At 44.2% G+C, this 20789-nt stretch overlaps 1 protein-coding gene across 2 annotated transcripts; it reads right to left on the reverse strand.

The window, feature by feature from the left end:
* Positions 1-363: 363 nt before the first annotated feature.
* BRF1 (BRF1 general transcription factor IIIB subunit) lies at positions 364-17240 on the reverse strand. 2 transcript variants are annotated; one of them, XM_078608512.1, is made up of 19 exons: positions 17049-17235; positions 16281-16506; positions 14233-14313; positions 13506-13679; positions 12164-12195; positions 11985-12057; positions 10864-11013; positions 9974-10067; positions 9288-9414; positions 8145-8187; positions 7915-8007; positions 5826-6161; positions 4977-5038; positions 3888-3969; positions 3705-3760; positions 2607-2866; positions 1839-1890; positions 970-1213; positions 364-687 (listed from the first exon to the last, which is right to left on the reverse strand). In XM_078608512.1, the coding sequence occupies exons 2-19, from the start codon at positions 16465-16467 to the stop codon at positions 644-646; spliced, it is 2190 nt and encodes a 729-aa protein (XP_078464638.1). In that variant the 5' UTR covers positions 16468-16506; positions 17049-17235; the 3' UTR covers positions 364-643. The 2 variants fall into 2 exon arrangements, with proteins under 2 accessions (XP_078464638.1, XP_078464637.1); XM_078608511.1 differs by having other exon boundaries at positions 16281-17240.
* Positions 17241-20789: the final 3549 nt, after the last annotated feature.

Raw genomic sequence — 20789 nt, forward strand, 5'->3', positions numbered from 1 at the left:
AGAACATGCCAATTCGTTACTAGTACAGCACACACCGGTGTGTTGGAGAGTAAATCCACAACATTTACAATCCGAGTAGGACGTTTCACCCGTAATTACAACGAACATCATCAGGCTACAGCCAGTTTTTCGTGGATTTACTCTCCAACACACTGGTGAGCTGTATTAGTAACGAATTGGCACGTTCTGTTTACGTGACAAACTTTACTAATTGGCTGTGTCGGGTGTTGGCGGGTTTAACGGCACATTTATATTTACACGATGTAACCCAAAAAACCCTGTATTATGGATATTGGTCGCAAAAGCCTACGTGTGATGTTAAACTGTTAAGGCAATTGTGCACGCTTAAGCAGTCAGCAGACGTTTGGTTTAAACAAAAATGTATTGTAGTTTTGATGCACTTTACAACATTTGATTGTAATTATACACGTAAAAAGCACAACTTGTGCGGCGTTTTCACTGCGCCGCATATATCAATCCAAAACGGCATTTTCTCAAATGGAAATTCATGAATCCTCATCGCTTTTAAAACAAAGCAGGCACTCGCCTTTGTAAAGAGACAAAGTCAGTGCTCGAGCCATCCTCAGGTTTAAAAAAAGTCCTCGCTACATGATTTGTAAATAAATTAGTTCTTCATCCTCCTTCAGTAGGCGTCGTCAAATTCTTCATCGTCATCGCAACCGTAGTCTGCAACAAAAAAAAAAACACGAACGCACACAGATTTACGATCACAATCCGGCTCATGTGGAACCCATGTTTAGCATCTACCGAGAGAGACCGCCCGAATAAACGAAATATAAAATTACTTTCATCGACAGGCACTCTCAATTACATGTAACTTAAATATAATTTCATTACCTTTGTAATTTAGATCTAAATTACATCACCAGTGTTCCGGAAAACGTACCTCATTAAGCAAACCGTGTATAGCCGAAACACGCGTTTCTCCGAATGCCGACGAACACTCACCAGCCTGTCCCATGAGCGCGAGCGCGCTGACGCACGGCTCATCCTCCTCATCCTCCTCTTCCTCCTCCGCCGCCGCCACCGCCTCCTCGTCAGCCTGGAAGCGAACGGGCCCGCTCTCCACCACCACCGCCGCCGCCACGTGGGCTGGATCCGCGACTCTTGCCGGTCCCGACGCTTCCGTCAGGGCCAGGGCAGGACCTCCCAGTGCTGGGACGGCCGGTGGTTCTTTGCGCACGCTGGCAGTCTTGTGTCGTGTAAAAAAAACACATCAGATATAGGGCAGTGGTGGTGATGAGAAAGTCCTGATTTTGTATACGAGAAGCCAGTGGCTTGAAGGAGGATGCAAACCAAAATAATTGTCATTTTCTTTTTGATAGGTGTTTAGGAGGAGGATGTGTGTAGTTGTTCTGTGTTTTAAGCTTCCTGAATAAGAAAACGACTTTCAAATTAATGGTAGCCGCAGTGGTCATGGAAGTGACACCCGTTGTTGAATGCTAGAATGGAGCACCAAATTCTAAATCCTTTTCTCTTGGGACCAAAAAATCCGACAGCCCAGAACATTAGGGCGACTTATCTTGGGTTGTTTATATTCTGGATTAGTGACCTTAACTACTTCTATATCTACAAGATAACAGCTGTTTGTATTTTGGGTTGAACACTTCACCCCAATGAAAACTGTAGCCCAACTATTACAACCACACGTGTTCTTCATGGAACATTGACAATTATCAATAAAACCAAATGAGTGTAGAGGTTGGGAAATGCTAACCTGAAGGGAGTTATGTTCCTTACACATTCAGGAATACGGCAAAGTATATTTTTAAAAAAGAGCAATGCGTCAGCCAATCAGACAAATGAAAATCACTTACCTTGTCCAGGACTAACTTCTTGGCCGACTGAGATGACAATAGAGGCTTTATCCTAAACACAAGACCGCAGCAACATTAATACATGTGCACCGATATAGATATGTTAGCAAAATCACGAAATACTTTTAAGTATAGAAAACACAAGACGTGTTTTGGAGAGCCTGTAATGTGTATGCATACTGTGTGTAATGTGTATGAATATTGTATATAAGTGTATGTGTAATTTACACACGCGTAATGTTTGTGCACACTGTTGTGGGGAGCGGTAGCGTAGCGATTAGCGCTTTGCTGCCCTACGAACCCAGCAAACAGAGTTAGATTTCCACTCACGGCCAACACCAGTGACGACTATCTGAATCGGTCCAATGTGAATTGGTCAGCACTCGGCCTTACAATCTGTTAAGGCTATACTGGGGGCATCTCTGTCTTATGAGTGTTAACAGCATGCTGCTGGGTCTGGTAGACAACACGTTCCTTCGGAGTGGGCAGGTAGGAACTTGGTTGGACAGCGCATTCGTGCACGACAGAAAGCTCGCGGTCACGTGACGCACTTCAACCAATCCGGGAGCGTACATGTTTGGGAGGGGCTATGCACGACAGACAAATAATCCCTGGTGGGCAGTGTGGAACTGTTGTTCCTACCTGTATAAAGCTATCCCTCTACTGCACAGCTGTCTAACGACGGGGGCGGCACAACGACGGGAGGAAGGGAGCTCTTAGAAATCTCTACGTCACCAGCCTGGACGCGAGGCCGCGATGTTTGCTCACCTCTTGCCCAGCGAGTTGATCGAGGTCAGCCTCATGCGGTCCCGGGACTCGGGACGCGGCGATGCCGGTACGGCCGTGGTGGCCGCAATGTCATCGCGACGCGGCGTCGAAGCCGCAGAGCCGCCCCCTTTGTTGTTCAGGTCCTTGAGCACCTCGTAGTTGATCTTGCTGGAGATCCTCTTCTGGGCCAGCATCTTCTCGATGGCCTCTCCTGCCGTGCTGGCCCGGATCGGCTCTCGCCTCTTGCCCGACTTCTTGGGCTGAGGATGCGAAGTTAACCGTCGTATGGGCATTCAGTCCGACTTTGAAGATTGGAAAAATGTAATCAAGAATATAAAATGCATCGCAAATGTCCCTCCAACTCGTGCACTGCGCTCATTCTCCTCCGAGATGGATATATTTTATATTTGCTATTTACACGATTGGGAAATAATAATAACAAATCTAAAAGATATCTCACATGTCCCTCCAACTCTTTGCACTGCGCTCATTCTCCTCTACTGCGCCGGACGTCTGGAACTCTTTCCCCTCAGTCATGCGTGCTGTCGATTCCCTGCCCCTGTTAAAATCTGGGGCTCAAAACATTCCTTTTTCCTTCTACCTATGACGGACTACCTCTCCCTACACAAAATATACCCATTGCTTCTAGTGTCTTGAGATGAGATGCTGTCACATGAGGTCTCCTATCCCAAAACGACCACCACAAATTGAAGAAAACCAGTTTGGTAGAACTGTGTGCCAACAAATAGCGCCGATTGTATTTTATTGGAAAAATCGTATTTTCGAAAAGGTATAACGATGCACTGATTAATCGATGAATCGAGTCTTAAGCTCATGATACATACATCAATTTGCGTGAGTGAGAATCAGTATTTTTACTTCTTATGTATTGTAGGTCATGGATTCAGGTGGCCACCCTTATACAGCCAGTCGTGTCCGCAGAATGCACTACACAATGTTAAAAACGATCACATTGTGGAATGGCGACCCTGACTCGTGAAAACACATTGAATCACCGGGAAGTAGACACGAGTATCATGAGACCCCCACCAGAATTATTTTTTTTAATCCCACCAGAATCTTGCGTGGATCACCTACCTTCTTCTCCTTGTATATGCCAAGTTCCTTCTCTTTGGCTTCTCGGTCAGCTTTTTCTTGAAGGAGCAAGACAGACAAAATGTTACCGCACTGATCTAAAACAGTTTCCTTATTATATTAAAGTGGTTATTTTACAAATCCTCCGCAGACACCCTTCAAGCTGCACGTGGGAAAAATATATACCTTGTTGTTCCTGGAGAAATGCTGCATTCTCTTTCATCCAAAGTTCTGTTTTGATGTCAATTTCTTGCTTGCTTAAAAGGTACTGCAAAAAAAACACGATACATTACACCCGTCTGAAAAATCTTTAAGGTATAAATAGCAAATACATTTGTATTGAAGGTGAAATTAGACATCATCCAATCATATAAATTTAAGCTCACGATAATTGCATCAAATAAGACAAAGTTTTCATGTTTTATACATAAATGCACATAACCCATGCAGCCACTAGAGGTCACCACAGTCGCCACAATAAAAATTATTGCAACCCAGAATTGTAATAATGAACTCAAATCGCCAGGGGGTAAATTGCAACATTCCTGTCCTAACCCATCCCTAATCAACAGGTTTACATCCAGTTTGTCGACCAATCATTGTCCAGTATACACACTCTTCATCAATGCCTGCTTCGATTGGGGACGGGAGAACTGTCATTCTATTTCATTGCCCACCCGTGTTGACATAGTCGCTCAAGGTTAACGTATTGCCGAAAACAATTACCTTGAAATTGTGGAGTAGATCGTGGCCTATAATTCTCTGTGACAATATTAACAGTGCGAGGTGCATTGTTGGTGCAGTGGTCAGTTTATTCCTAGCTAATTCCATTCCTGGCAATGGCTAACATCGGTGAGGTATCTGAACTTTCAAACTCACACTGACCAGCATGGTGAAGTATGGTCATGCACCTTCATAAGGGGATGCCTTCATCTATTGATTGTTTAACAAAGAGCTGTCATTTATTTTTCATAAAATTGTGGGGTAAATGTGATCATTGTATATAGCTTACATTATTTAGAATTGATTAAAAGCCAAACAAATAAAACGTCTGAAGTGCTGATGTACTTTCTCTGGCTGCATGCTCATTCTTAACAAAACAGAATTGCTGTTCATTCCCTATCCTCATACAACCTTAATGAACACACTTCTATTCCCAGGGATGACGGTCATATTAGACCTCATGGTATTGTTTATTTTTGCAGCAGACGATCCCTTCCACCATCTACAAGGCTGCACTTTCAATGTACAGAATTTCAGGCCAACGACACTCACAGCTTCAATTTCCAAGTCATCAATGTCGGTGAGGTCCAGGTCCCCATCTTCCTCCTCCGCAACTGCACGTGCAAAAATAACAACAGAATCAACTTGCTCTGTTGTCCCTTTGCAAGCGGTGAACACTCTTTTTTTAAATATATATAAAAGTTGTACAAATTGAACTGTTGTAGCATGCCGTGTGACTAAACCGAATAAGCGTTAAAAAACATTATTTTGACAAATTTATGGTAGCAGTGACACAGTGGTTGGGGCACCGCGCAATGAACTCGGCCACTCATGTTCGATGCCTGGCCACAGTTAACATAAATGGCGAGTGACATCTGAACCGGTCCTGGGTGCCACCTTCACCAACCCTCACTGACGTGCATTGTAAAATAGTCAAATAACTCCCCTTGGAGTGGGGAGCTTTTCATCCAGCAGCGAATTGACAAAGGTCTAAACATAATTATTATATTTTATTATATTAAGACGCTTAAATTAACAATAACTGATCATTTGCAAAACGATAAATATCATTCTCATTGACCTCTTATACATAAAGAAAAATTAAGCCATCCTCAATCCACCAATGGTCTGCTTACAGCAAGTCGTTCATATAAGCTTTTTGAGCCTACTTCACTTCACTGGTCAGTACGGGTTTCTGAATGGGTAAAGGGCAGGACCAATTCCGATATCACTTGCCACCGATGTTAACCATGGCTGGGAACTGAACCAGATCGCCGGGTTCACAGCACAGCACGCTAACCACTGCACCGCCCCATTGACCTTGTGTCCCACAACACACCTTAGGATCCCGCCACACCACGGCAACCCTGGTGTAGGCAAGCGGTTCAGAGTGTCACCTACGTGGCTCAGCCTCATTGATGGCCATGCACTCCTCGATGGACTCCTTGAGGCCCAGGCTGGCAGCGGTGGGCAAGGGCCCCAGCACCGCACGCAGGCTGTTGTCCACCTCCAGGCCGGGCGAGCGCCACACCACGGGACTGCGCGGTGGACACGGCGAGTCTCTCGGCGGCTCCGAGGGCTCGCGGTCGCTGCGTATCTCCGACTCGATGTCGTCCGTGCCCAGCGGCAAGTTGGCGCCCATCAGCATGAGATCGTCCTCGTCCTGGGCGTCCTGGCCGTCGCCCTCTTTGTCCTCCTCGAGGTCAGGCATCAAGTCGTCCTTGCCGTCGCTGCACACTGGCAGGAGAATCGCGATCGGTATTCGGAGGATGAGGACAGCATTTTTACCGTTGAAATTCATGTGAAGCTTTTCTTGGTAACAACATGATTTGCACATTGCTACGGGTTAATAATCAGAATATTTATACTGGAGGAATTCGATGAGCTATAAAGCTCTCTTTAACAGATGTCCAGTGGGGGCGTGTAAGATTGCTACAACATCAAACAGTACAAACACATGATAGTCGTTCAACGTACAAGAAAGATAAACAAATCACCCAAACACATTCAAATGAAACTAACCATACCCATCCTACCAGGCAAAGCCCACTGAGGTATTCAAAAGCAACCTGGCCATGATGGCCAGGGGGGGGGGGGGGGGCAGAAAATTACTGAGTTGAAGCCAAAGGAGGAGAAATGCCCAGGAGAGATGTCCGTCACAGAGATGGAGGAATGAGATTGGCTCGATTGAAGGCGATGGGTGGACTGTTACATTGTGGGACTGAGGGTTGGCTTGGGGAGGCCTTCATCCAGACTAGACAGATCACGATTGATGATGATGATGACGAAAGGAAATACATGCCTATCAAATTCAAATGTATTGTTTTAACCAGTTGAGAACTGAAGACTCCAAGATAATCTAATTTCCAAGAGTGACCAAATCACACGGAAATGTGCCAATCTCATCAGATCTCAGAATTTAAGCTTGGATAGACCTTAAACGTGTTCCCACCATGTATCAAACAGATGTTGTAGGCTGCTGTGAAGCTACTCACTGGGAAGCAGAAGACAATGCTGCACAATAAAACGCATTCCTGCGGAGGGAGCTGGTAGGAACGTTGGGTTGCTCTGTCAATGGCCAGGGTCAACGGCAGCGTGGTGTATTCTGCAAATATGGCCGACTGTGAGGGCGGGCACAAGCCGGCGTGAGTAGGTTAAACGTTGAGTTTTATAAGGGCACCATGGGGTGACCAGCCCCTCCCCACCCAGCCCCACCCCTCCCACCCTCCCCACCCAGCCCCTCCCCACCCAGCCCCACCCCTCCCATTTTTGTATGCACGACGGACGGACAGAATAATCCCCTGTGGGCTGGTGTAACCAGGAGGTTCCTACCAGTATTAGTGTAGTCCAATGCACCCACATCTATGCTCCCGGCCTTCACCAACCCACACGGACCAACGTGGTGAAATAGTAAAATAACCATGGAGACCCGTACGGCATACATATTATGTTTTTGTACTGTTTGTTGTTGTAACGTTTTTACCCGCGTCTAAAAGGACATCTGTGAAATAGAACTTTACAGCTCATCGGAGTCCTCCAGTATAAATATTCTGATTCTGATATATGTACGTATGTTTAACACGTAGGCTTCGCCCGATGATGCTGGATGCAATTACCAGCGAAACGTCGAACTCAAATTGTAAATGTTGTGGTTTCACGCTTCAACACACCGGTGGGCTAAAGCAGTGAACTATTTGTCTTTTGTCAACGTGACACTTTTTTACTGATTGGCCGTGTCGGGTGGTGGAGGGTTACAACACATTTATAAATAACGCGATCTAAACCCAAAAACGTTGATTATGAATATGTACGTATGTATGTATGTTGAACTTCTATCGCACCGTACATAGCCAACCGTGTTAATCGGAGGTGCGTGATGGGGAGATGTCCTCATCCAGCCATGGATTGACAAAAGGGGCTGTACATGTACAGAGTGAAAGTAACAAGTGAAGGAGTCTGCTCATTCCAATACCAGGTCAGACAGCTGTACCTTCCTTGAGCAAGCTCGCATAAAGTCCTCTCAGCTTGGGCCTCCGCGATTCAAGCTCGGTCTCAATCTCCTGCTGGAAAGAGCTGATCTCCTCTGTGAGTAAAGTCACACACACAGGATTAATGGTGTATGAATGTATGTATTTGATGAATTATTTAAGTATGTCTTGTATGAAACCGAAAACAAAGACAAGATAGTTGAAGGGTACGATGAATCGGATAAGGCCCCACCTTCATATTCATCGAGTTCTTGCTTTGATACTTCCAGGTCCATCTTTAAAAGTACAGGGTTCAAAGATATTAGTAACTCGTACTCTTTGGTTCTTTCGGTAAAGTCACGAAGGTATAAAATAAATCACGACGTTTCGGGCAGACTGCCTCAGCAGCAGGCCATGCTCTCCCACCCGATGACGGACGCTTGTGTTGCGCCCGAAACGTCGAGATTTATTTTCTACCTACGTGACTTTACCGAAAGAACCAAAAAGTATGGATTCCTGCAGTCACGAAAGCTTCAAATCAAGATTGTTAGTAATTTATATACACCGATTATAAAAATAAGAAAAAATAAGCAGATGTACGCAGAAGTAATAACCGAGTGCAACTTGACAGTTAACCTCCAAGATGCAACAATGAGGAATGATTAATTATCGTGATATTTGCATCGTCTTGCATATGCAATAATAATAGTTTTTTTTTAATCTATATTTGTTGCAATGATTTACGTGATCTCTGCAGCCACTCGAGGCGTTATCTTCACTGCAATATTTTAAACAAATCATTCTTGAATTGAATCATGGTCACGAATTAGGACAATTCATCAAATCGCCGAGCGGGTGAATCGCTACCTCACAACACAGAAGCGAACACTTTAATATTTTCAGTTTTCACAAGTTCAAGAGATCACCACACACAGTGTTTAAAGTTTCATCTACAGGCTAAACTCTTTTTTTTTACTATACCAGTCTGCCAACAAAGCAAAACACCCCAAGATTTATTTCCGATTAGCCACAGACATTTCAGCCGAGCAAGAGCATGCAAGTAGAATCCTGCATCGAGTTTGGTACCCGTGGGTGGGAACCGAGAGGTACAAAAGTGGGTCACACAACTAAGTCTTATTTACGGCTTGCCGTTCGGGTGCCTGTCGGGTCACGTCTCCCGCGTGAAGCAGTAAAAAAAACTAATTCGTTCCGACTCACTCTTGCGGGTATCCAACGCGATGCAGGACTCTACATGCAAGCAGCGTGCACTTGGTGCGACGCGTAACAGCCCTCGGGTCGGTTTTATCCGCGAGTGAAGATTTACTGCAAGCGGCGACCATAGCAGCCGTGTTCTCCCGGCACGTCCGGGCAAGGCTGGGTGGAGAGGTGGCCATACCTGCTGCACTTTGGCCTTGCGTTTGCCGCTGATGAATGAGGGTGGGTCGCACTCCGCCTCCAAGTCAATGCGCATGAACTCATCGATCGTCAGCTGGCTTGTGGGCGTATCCTCAAACTCTGTGAGCCTGCAAAGCAGGGTAACGACGACGGCTTAATATCTCAGTAGGGTTCGAGTCATTGACTCAGAAAATAACCACGTATATACGTCCCTGCACTCAGCACACCACATCCTCGATTCCTCCCGCTTTGGTGACTACAGTAACAGCAGCAGCCACCAATCAATACAAAGTGGTGATATCTTCTTCCAAGCTGGGTATGCACTGAGATCATGTGGTATGATAAAGCTTTTTGGCAGGATACAGGACAAACTGGGTGATGTTACAAGAAAAAGGTGTAGATTTTTGGTCGTGTCTACAACACATGGAATAAATGGAAATATACCGTATAGTAACAGGATTTATCACAACTAAAAAGAACAAATTATATAGGAGCTGTATAATACTATATAAATGTGTTTATTCTTGCATCCGATGAGCAAATGTTATGGGTCAGAAAAGTATGTGCCTGACATCGAGCCGGTTTGCCAAGCCAATGCAAAGTTCAACCGAGGGGCAAAGCTTTGGGGTCACTGGCAAACATTTCACAACGGACAAGAGCAGATCAATCTTAATAAGCAAAGTTTACCTTTTCCTTAAGGTCGACTCGCACACTTTCACCACGCGAATTACTTCCTTTACGGTCCGTCTGAAGTCATGCATGCGTGATGCGACCAGCAATGCTGCAAAAGCAAAACGCAAATCAAATAATAAATTCATAGATAAGCAGACCAGTGCATCGAACCTGCTATTATATATATAGATCAGAAATGTGGACATTAAAAATGGAACAAAAACTCAAAAGTGTACATGTTTAGAATCACACTAAAAAACAGAAACACGTGGATTATAAAACACACAAAAGTCATATCACATTGCCTGTTAAGTGGGATTGGGCCAGGTACATCACGATAAAGGATGATGGCCTGTGGTTGAGACTAATAACGGAGTGGCAGCCAAGACAGGACATCCACCGGGCAGATGGATCGGTGAAAATAGCCCACGTGCAAGCGCTGGGTGGAATATCACGTAGCGGGATCATGACAGCAACAACTTGGGAGGCTGTTATCTAGCAGTGGATTGATCGTGGCTGATGAGGAGCATAGATCAAATATCAAAAACAGGAAATTATAAAAGTATTATTTAACACGTAGGCTTTCGCGACCAATATTATTCATAATCAACGTTTTTGGGTTTAGATCGCGTTATTTATAAATGTGTCGTAACCCTCCACCACCCGACACGGCCCATCAGTAAAAAAGTGTCACGTAGACAAAAGACAAATAGTTATTTTGTCAACGTGACACTTTTTTACTGATTGGCCGTGTCGGGTGGTGGAGGGTTACGACACATTTATAAATAACGCGATCTAAACCCAAAAACGTTGATTATTAAAAGTATCATTGTTATGCCTTTGCTTGCACGCTGCCTGCAATGCGGTATGCGCAGTATCGGACGACAAGGACTGAGAGGCAATACCGGCTCCGCAGAGGCCGGAGGGGCGGCGTCCTGTGTGCATCCAGTCGCGTTTCATTCGCGCGACCAGGCGCATGGCCGTCATGGACACCTCGTGCGTCTTGTCTCCAAACTCCAGCATGTGGGCAAACCGCGGAATGTACAGGCAAGGGTCTGCAAGTACGCACACGCACACACACTCATCAGCACGGATTTGCAGTGCAGCACGTACTCGTAATAAATGTGGGTATATACCGTGTCCCACATATAATGGGGCTTTCTGGAGCGCTATCAAATATTTGAAAAACGATTGCAAGAATTGTTTTTATTGAAGAGTATGAAAAGTAATGATAACTTTTTAGCTGCGTCTCCACGCTGCGATAAAAAACATCACATGCCAGGCAGTCGAGAGTTTAATACTGCAAAAAAACTACTGTAGAATTGAAATGTGTGTTCTAGAATTATTCCGTGTTTTTTGGTGGTTTCAGTGGTGGTATTTCATATATATATAAAACCAGCATAAATACCATTACAAGCTTGAATTGGAAAAAAAAATTATGCTAATGGAAATAAGGGTTTTGGTAAAAAAAATTATATACTGGGGCATCCCACCCCCGAATTAGTCTGGTATTTTATTAATACACTTAAGTTCAGTGCTTATCCAACTCTAGTAGTTGTGACCCCTAACGGTGCAACATCCTGCAATCACAATCTGGTGCATGCACCGTGACGCGGCTTGATTTACGTATGAATTAAGATTATCAGCAAAAACGAACAGCTGCACTGTGGAGGGCCTTACAAGGACCGGAGTCTGGGAAACACTGCAGTCGTATATTTAGAGTCAATCTGTGCAAGAGGATCGCAATCACAATATTGCCGGCATTACACGGCGCAGCCACTGAGTGTACAGGCAGTGGTTCTGCTCCAGGGACCACGAGCCACTGGAGACCAGGCACTTGGGGTACAAAGAGAAAGGAAATAGCAGCACAGGGCAAACCATTTCATTCCTTGTACCAGGGATGATGCCAACAATGCTATGCCACCGCATAGTCGCCACCCACAATGGTAAGTGCAAAGGTAATTACAGGCGATATTAGGGAAAGATGTATTTATCAACAATAATATGTATACAATAACAGCCATACCTATCGCCGGGGCATTGATGCACAGAGATCTTGCCAAAAGAAGGAATGTTTTTCCAAGTACATAAACATTTACCTGAAGCACAAAAACAAATTGAAAGTGATTACATTTACATCAAGCACTGTTACAGGTTACATTTTATGAAAACACAATGCGATCGATAAAAATGATTGGTACTTACTTGTAAGAGGTCACTGAAATCCAGCAACATATCTGGAAGTCACATGAATTAAGGAAACCTTTCGGGAAAAATGTTTTGGTGCATCAAAGTAGACTTTGCTAAAACATTAAACTCTTGCAGGGTGTCAATTATTGGACTCAATATAAAACTGAAAAAGGCTGTGAACAGAACTTAATTCAACTTACAATAGACTGTTTCTAGCAGTCACAACTATATTTCTACGTATGAAAACACAGATGTTTACAACTTTTTACCGACTATAAAACTGCCAATGATTTAATAACCTAATGCAAGTATGTTCACAAAATAACTCCCCTTGTTCCAGCTCCATTATTATTTTCATGCACTACGTTGTGAACCAGGAATCCCGAACTGAAATTGCGGCGATGGCGAATACCAGTGGCGAATACCAGTGGCGATACCTGTAAAAGGTTTATCCTTGTCACGAAACCACAATGGCCAGGATGGTGAAGTATCGTCAAACGACCCCCTTGACCAATACTGCATGCAGAGGCCTAGCAATCTTTCAAGCAATGAGACATTAAAAAAAGTTTCTATGTCTCTAGCAAACCTTTGTACCCACAGATAATATATGCCAGTTACACAAAGGTTCGTATTCATAACTATAAAATAATAAAGTCCAAACTAAGTAAGTAAAACCGCTTAAGAATCTATTCATATCGAATGGAACAAAGTCAGCTTTAAAAGCCAAACGAGTATGCTTCAAATACCTGTAAAAGGTCTATCCTTGTCACTAAACCACAATGGCCAGGAAGCATCGTCAAACGACCCCCTTGACCAATACGGCATGCAGAGGCCTTCATCCAGCAGGAGATTGACAAAAGGGCTGTAAAAAATCACGCTCATGATTTTCCACCAGTCCATCATCTACTCCAGGGGTCCCCAACCCCCGAGCCGCGGATCGGTACCGGTCCGTGGCCTGTTAGGAACCGGGCCGCACAGCAGCAGGAGGTGAGAGCGGTGAGTCCGCGCGTGGCTCGCCCATTTTATTATTGACCACTTCCGTCCATGCGTCTTTCCCGCATTGCGCACTTGTCTCAGTGACAGTTTTGGGAAGCCTATAAGCTAATCCTAGCTAAAATGAGTAAAAAACAAACGTCGCTGGAGAGCTTCTCTGAAAAGGGGGAAAGACCCAATGATAACCGCCCCCACCCCCCCGGTCCGTGAAAAAATTGTCTTCCACGAAACCGGTCCCTGGTGTCAAAAAGGTTGGGGAACCGCTGATCTACACACCATTGCCGTGCAAAATGAATATCTGCAAAAACCAGAATAATTTAAATAGAAACAATGCTCATTGTCGTGCAGCTGCTGTCCAGGATACGTGGTGTGCTCTCTGTGCGGCACACCAGATACAAGCAAGCTGCCACCACGTGGGTCATCTTGCGACCACGCGTAAGCCGCTTGCTCACTGCCATCTTGAAGAAGTTGAACGCCGTGTCCAGGCAGTGTTGATTCAGCTGCAGCTGGCTACCCAGCTGGGTTATGTGCCTCCGACCTGTTCAACAGATTATTCATTACACTACATTAGTCATATATTCTGAATCTAGCAATATGTTTCAAGCAATGAGACATAAAAAAAAAGTTTGCATGTCTCTAGCACACCTTTGTACCCACAGATAACATATTCCAGTTACACAAAGGTTTGTATTCATAACTATAAAATAATAAAGTCCAAACCAAATAAGTAAAACCGCTTAAGAATCTATTTATATCGAATGGTACAAAGTTAGCTTCAAATGCCAAACTAGTATGCTTTAAATAAAAAGTCTTACATCAGAATCTATTTAACATCAGTTCCAATCTTAATTACCCTTGAGATATTATCACAAAAATTGATGCCTTGGCACAAATCCACAACAGTTTTTCAACATACACAATCAGTTTTCCACATCTTTGCGATTTGCATATGTAAGATTAATGAGCATGTTAGACACGTACCACATACAAAGCAAATACCCTATCCAAAAATAATAAAATTCAGGGTTTGTTAATACATTACACAATACAAGTAAATTTGCACAAGGGTGTCAGCTGGGTGGGGAGCTCACCATTCTGTAGCGTAAGTGCACGAGACTCTTTTCCAAGGCCAGTGTAGAGACCTGTGCCAAATGAGGGTGCTTTGCCTGGACCTACAAAGCAAAGCGTTGCGGTTAAAACATGCACCCAGGGTCAATAAAATATCTGCTGGGTTCACTTTAATCACAAGAGTAAATAAAATGGTATCCCTTGCAACTCAAACAGTGTATATTGTGCAATGATCTTATCAAAATTTTGGTTTTGTTGATAAAACTCGAGTACCCTTCTTTCTTGTTGGGTGCACAGTTTTATATTTTGTATATTGACATGATGACATTTACACCCAATAGGGTGATCCACTCATAGATACTCCACTAAAATAAGAGGGAGTTGGTTTGGGTTGTTCAACAGTAACTCATAACTATTGTCAAAGTGGATTTAACGATTCTAATAGTCGGCAACCGGTAACCGCTTCCAGTGAAATATTAGTACAGTAATGCACCAATTTGCACGCTTGAAACTACAAGCTGTGACTCCGTTGAAAGCTAAAAGTGAAGCCCTGCAATTGCTTGCTCGTGAAACTGCTGGAGGGTGTATGGTCTACTCTTCCTCACTGACCAGACGTATTAGAAGGCCGAATACCCATACTTTACCCCACCACACGCAACCTGCCAGTCAACTGCGGTGCACTCGTTTATACTGTTGGGTGGACAGAGGCAGCGGAATTATTTTTAAAAAAAATTACGTATTAATTCAACTGCCGCGATGAAATAGATACGAACCGGCCACCTCTGCATTACAAGTTCAGTGTGCCAACCATTACACCACGGTAAAGTTGTTGTTCATTGAGAGAAATATCTACATATGGGGCTGCTGGTTTCACTGTTTTTTTTTCTTAATACAAAGGGTTTGACAACCCTGGTCATTATTACGGAAATAATTGTTTTATTTCAAAGCCACTACATATTAGGGGCCGTCCATAAATGACGTCACACACCTGGGGGGGGGGGGGTCAGACATTTGTGATGTGTGACAAGTGGGGGGGTTTGAGAAATGTGACGTCACATGAAAATGCGCAACTTTAAATAAATAGACAACACGTTCTACTTAATGAAATACACTTTTTAATAAATGTTTTCTCCTACAACATCAGTGCAGTGCCACATTAAATATGCACTACAATGAAACTATTTTAAAGCGATTTGAAGCATGTTTATATTTTTTTTTGGGGGGGGGGGGGCAAAGCTTTGTGACGTCATATTTGAGGGGGGTCTGACTTTCTGTGAAGAAAGGGGGGGTCAAAAATCGTCCAAAATCGCGTGACGTCATTTATGGACGGCCCCTTACCCACAAATTTAAGTACAATTATTAAATCTACTGTCAGACACCGACCCATTGCTGTCACAATATTCAATCAGTTGACAGGATGGTCATTAGAGATCGAAATCTATTGTTTTTTTTTTCAGAAAGGTCTTGCATTTGTGATGTTTGGTTTTATTTGAGATTAAACTACATTTTTTTTTTTTTACCAGGTAAGGCCACGGAGCAATATATCTCTTTTTCAGAAGCGACCTGACCATAAATCATAACTCAACGAACTTGTTTACAAAATGGAAATTTCAGCTGAATACTCTCTAAATTGTGGAGGGAAAACCCGGAGGACCCAAAGAAAAATCCACGCGACCATGGGGAGAACATGCAAACTCCAAATAAACAGCAGGCGTCACAGGGTTGGGATCGAACCCACGACCTCCTGTATACACAGGCGAGGCAGTTAACATCTCGCCACCGCGGCGCCCAAGCCAAGGTGCCTCCTCCTGTCCAAACGAGCATTGGAGCGATACGCATAACAAGTTCTCTAACTGAGATGCATTTTCTTGTGCCACTCCCCATCCACGCTACCCGCTGCTGAAGTTTCACGGTGCCATCACAGCCCTCGGAGGTGTATGTCACTGAAGGCGAGGTGGTGATGATGATGATGATTTAACATGGGCAAATTTACAGCAACTATTAGAGGCGCGCTATAAATGCAAAACAGGATTATGGCAAAACACACGCAATTAAAACTGGAGTGGCAAACCTTCCGATGAGACGAACTGCCCGACAACCGACGAAGCTCCTCCACCGCCCTCCTGGAATTGCACCTCGGACACGATGATGTTGTCCTCAAGCACCGAACCACACGCCGTGCAGACAGCATCCCCGCGAGCCGAGTCTGTCTCGATGTCACTGCAGCCGCAGTTCTGGCAAACCTTGCCACCGGCCATAACGCAGGCGAGATCTCCCAGAGGCCGAAGGAGGAGGCACTGCCGCCACCAATATGACACGGGGATCACCACCCACGAAACGAACAACCACAACTACCACCAATCCCACTCGAGTTCCTACCTAAACCTCCACCATAACTACCACCTAAGCCATTTAAACCATCGGCACTACTTCCAAAACTGCATCTAAAGCACCATCAACACGACCGCTTTATCACCACTTAAATATCCAGAGCAGCACAAACAAAACTACCACTCGAACCCCCCACACACGCGCACAAACCACCACCACTAAACCACCAACACCTCTAGAACCATTAATTACGTAACGCTGCCACTAAAATCTGAATAACCCAACGATCACCTCTAAAAAACACCTAAACCACCACAACCACCAATTCAAATCTATAACTTATGAGAAAAGGCCATTATAACGGAATAACAATGCCGTCCCATTCGTTTCACCACACGGCAGGCCGCGAGTCCCAATTAAAAGCCTTTGTTTCCTGACGGCCCTGCCGCGGAATGAGGCTGCCAAGGGCCGACGGCGGAGTAAGACCACGCGGTGTCCCCCCACTAACCGCGAGTCCAAGAAGGGGCTGCTTTCTCTTTCGCCGCTCATCTATTGCATTAATGTGTGTTCACTGCGAGGCAGTGTAGCCGCATCCACTGTTAATTACGAATAATTGTCGTGCTAATTAAGCCATTGTCTCCCTTTCTACTGCTGCTCTGAACAAGGCCTCGAACCGGTCCCATTGAAGTCAGCTGGAGTTGGAGATTGAACTTCCGATTCCAAACTACCATTCGATTCCTACGTACTCACTGCACGAGTCAAATCGTCTAATCGAATCGCTTATTTCGATTCCTAAGTGACCTGTTAATTCAATGCAATGTGGAATCGAAATTATCGGCTCACTTACATAGGAATCGATCCTTGTCGAGTGGACTTGGGGAATGGAACCAATCCTTAACAGCTCAATCCACTGGAACCTTGAATCTTTAATTATCATCATCAATGATCCATCCACTGCTGGATGAAGGCCACTCCATTTTACCAATGTGCCTGAAGAAAAAAACTACTTCATATTAACACACGGCGCTTTTTTCAATCTGTGCATATTACCTGCATTTACAGGAAAATATATAATAGGTTTGGGCCATGCCCCTTCTTCATTGCATATTTAAACTGAAGAAGGGCCGTTGACTGAAACGTCGCCTATATATTTTTTTCTTTTAAAGCTACAAACATTGACGACATGTCCGAGGCTTCGTGGGTTAGGCCCTCGAGCCCTCTGCAGGAGCTAGGAGATGAGGCCCCCGTCAGGGGTAGAAATCTCCGATTAGAATCTGGAATTCACCGACTCTCATAGCAATTGGCGAATCACTTCGAGCTGAATCGCCACTTGTTGCCCTTCATTGGCACGATGAAGTCATCCAGACACTAGGGGGCGACAGTGCTGTAGCCCTGCAGTCGATCGCTCTGCAGTCAAACGTGCTGTACGGACGCAGTGGGGCGTTATGAATAATGTAATAGCATCGTGACTCATGGCACGAGCCCTACTAATGGTGAAACTAATCATAGCGGTCGTCATCTAGGAGGGTTTAACCAAAATGATGATGCAATTACAAAATATAAAATAATAGTACAATTAATAATTTAGCTGTCGGTACAAACCTCAAACAGCGTTGGCGTGTGGTTGGAAAAGTTGGGCCAACGCTTCATGTTTACTGGGCTTGAATCTTGCCAGATTTCGGAAACGATGCAGTGTTTAGGACGGCATAGATTGGAAACTGCCTGGGAATACCAAATATTGCAGGCTTGGGCCACGTGATCGCCAGGCGATGGCAGCCCGCAGGGAAATATACTCTTACATCTTTCGTGTGGAGTTGTTGAGTGTGTGGCAGGTTCGTCAGTTGCCTCCCACAGTTCAAAACGTTCATTGGTGGAATTAGCTAAACATACCAACGCAGGACCCTCCTGAAAAAAAGAGTCCTGACACGTGGTAGGGATTTATTTTGTAAATAATGGACATTTATTATTATTTCGATTTAAAGCTTTCGTGACTGCAGGGATTCATCTTCTTGGTTCTTTCGGTAAAGTCACGTAGAAGGGAAGTGATAAAATAATAAAAATAAAACATAATAAAACAATTCTCACGACGTTTCGGCCACAACGCAAGCAGCCGTCCTCAGGCGCCTGAGGACGGCTGCTTGCGTTGTGGCCGAAACGTCGTGAGAATTGTTTTATTATGTTTTATTTTTATTATTTTATTACTTCCCTTCTACGTGACTTTACCGAAAGAACCAAGAAGATTTATTATTATTAATTCAGATTTGTAAAGCTGAATGGTGTGGCAATGGAGTTGAGCGCATCGTGACAATTATAATACATATCCAAGTCAGATATATTTTAAAGAGTTCAGTGAACGAGAAAGATGGGAATTTTTTTAAAGATAGCACATTCTATACAACCACACATAGCCTTTATCAGAAAGCACAAGGTATATATCACTAAAGTAATGGGAACAATTATTCGTAGATTTTTCTTGTAGACTCAGAATAAGGATGGGACGTGACAACCATAAGTACCTCTCTGTATGTTTGTCTATGCTAAAGTAAGGTGGCACTTAAAAAATCAATTGGTTTGCAATGCGGATAATCGTAATACTCTCAAGAAATCTACAGCTCTTTGCCAATCCACCGTTGGGGGGGGGGTTGTTTCATAGCTTTATTTTGGTGATTTCGAAAAGTGTATTGGTTTAGCAATGTTTGTTTGTTGTAGTACAGAGATAGACTGATGGCCTTAATCTAAGTTGTCTTGTGGTTGTTGTTGTTAGACTTGCATCCCACTGGGATTTTTGCACACAGCGTTGGTGTACGGTTTTTCTTCTGCAATATTTTGCCGTCTTTTCTTGGATTTTCTGTTTGCACTTAGTCACATATTCACTTTAAGATGTTTTCTTGTTCATGTTTTTGTTTTTTGTTTGTTGCGGTTGCACCCGATTCAAGAGCCGAATGGCTCACAGGGCTATACCTAATAAATGAACTTGAACTTGAACTTGTTTGACCATACTTCGCCATACTAGTCAGTGCGGATTAGTGAGGGAGGGGTCTAAGCTGGACGGTGCAGTTAACACCATGATGCTATACCGTGGCTAGATAATCTATTTAATGTAATGTTGAACGGTTCATCGTACAGTGCGCGAACCACTTTGCCAAAGCTGTACTCCAGTCAACATAAGCGGAGTCAAACATGTGAACAATTAAGGGGGGGGGGGGGGTCGGGGTGGGAGTTCCATACATCAGTGGATGATAATGATCTTTACTCAGAGTGAAATCAGACAACGGTTGCTATATAGCAGTGCCACACTACGCTGACGATCCCCAATAAGGATGACACCGGTGTACAAATAAAATTCATAAGTTCAAAACTAAACTGAGCCCTCACCAGTAACGCTGTAATATTTGTCAGTATTACGTGGCAAGGCTGCTAATTAAAATTCGATCCTGGCCTAGACGCTTGAAGTGCTTTATTTTTGGTTCCAGAGTGGCCACCTCATCTCGCAAATTAAAGAAGCTCGCCGTGCCTGCGTATACCCACTCCGCACTTTTCAAATGAGCGGGAGCTGTTTGCGGTGGCCAGCTGCTGTGGTTGAAAATTACTGCCTGCCCTCTGCCCCCCAGGGGTAAAGACCCTCTCGTTTTAGGACGGCAGTCACATCGAGCACGAGATTTTTTCCACAGGGCCAAGTGGCTTGGGCACGAATACTAAACGCGAGAGAAACTCCAAACCAACATCCGATATAACAACAGAGACCCCACCGAGCCGATAGCCCTTCCTAGAGATGGTGTTTCCACAAATAACACAACTGCCAAGCCTCAACGTCACAACAGTCTCAGCGGGGCGGCAGTGGTGTAACGACATCATTTGAGAATGTTTGGGGAGCCGCCTTTGACTCTGGGTTGATGGACATAAATTATCTGATGTTACAAGCCAGAGACATGTGTTGTGATGGTTAGGATGTTAAAAACGAACAGTGCCAGCTCGTTTACGGGAAAAAATGTCCTCATAAGCACGCACCACATATAATCTATCATACGGGGTCTTTAAGGTTTTACGCGTAAATCATTACGGCAAGAGTAAAGCTTTCACCCCATGCAGTGTGGGTTTATGCACAATTACAGACTTGATTTGGCTAAGTCAGAGTTAATTATTTATACTGAGTTAAACAGCATGCGTGTGATTGCATGCCAAAAATAGAATTTAATTACCGTATTAACTAATATAATCAAGCTGGGAGAGTGGTGGCACAGTGGCTTGT

Source organism: Lampetra planeri, chromosome 30 (assembly GCF_965212315.1).
Source record: "Lampetra planeri chromosome 30, kcLamPlan1.2.h2, whole genome shotgun sequence".
NCBI classification, from domain to species: Eukaryota; Metazoa; Chordata; class Hyperoartia; order Petromyzontiformes; family Petromyzontidae; genus Lampetra; species Lampetra planeri.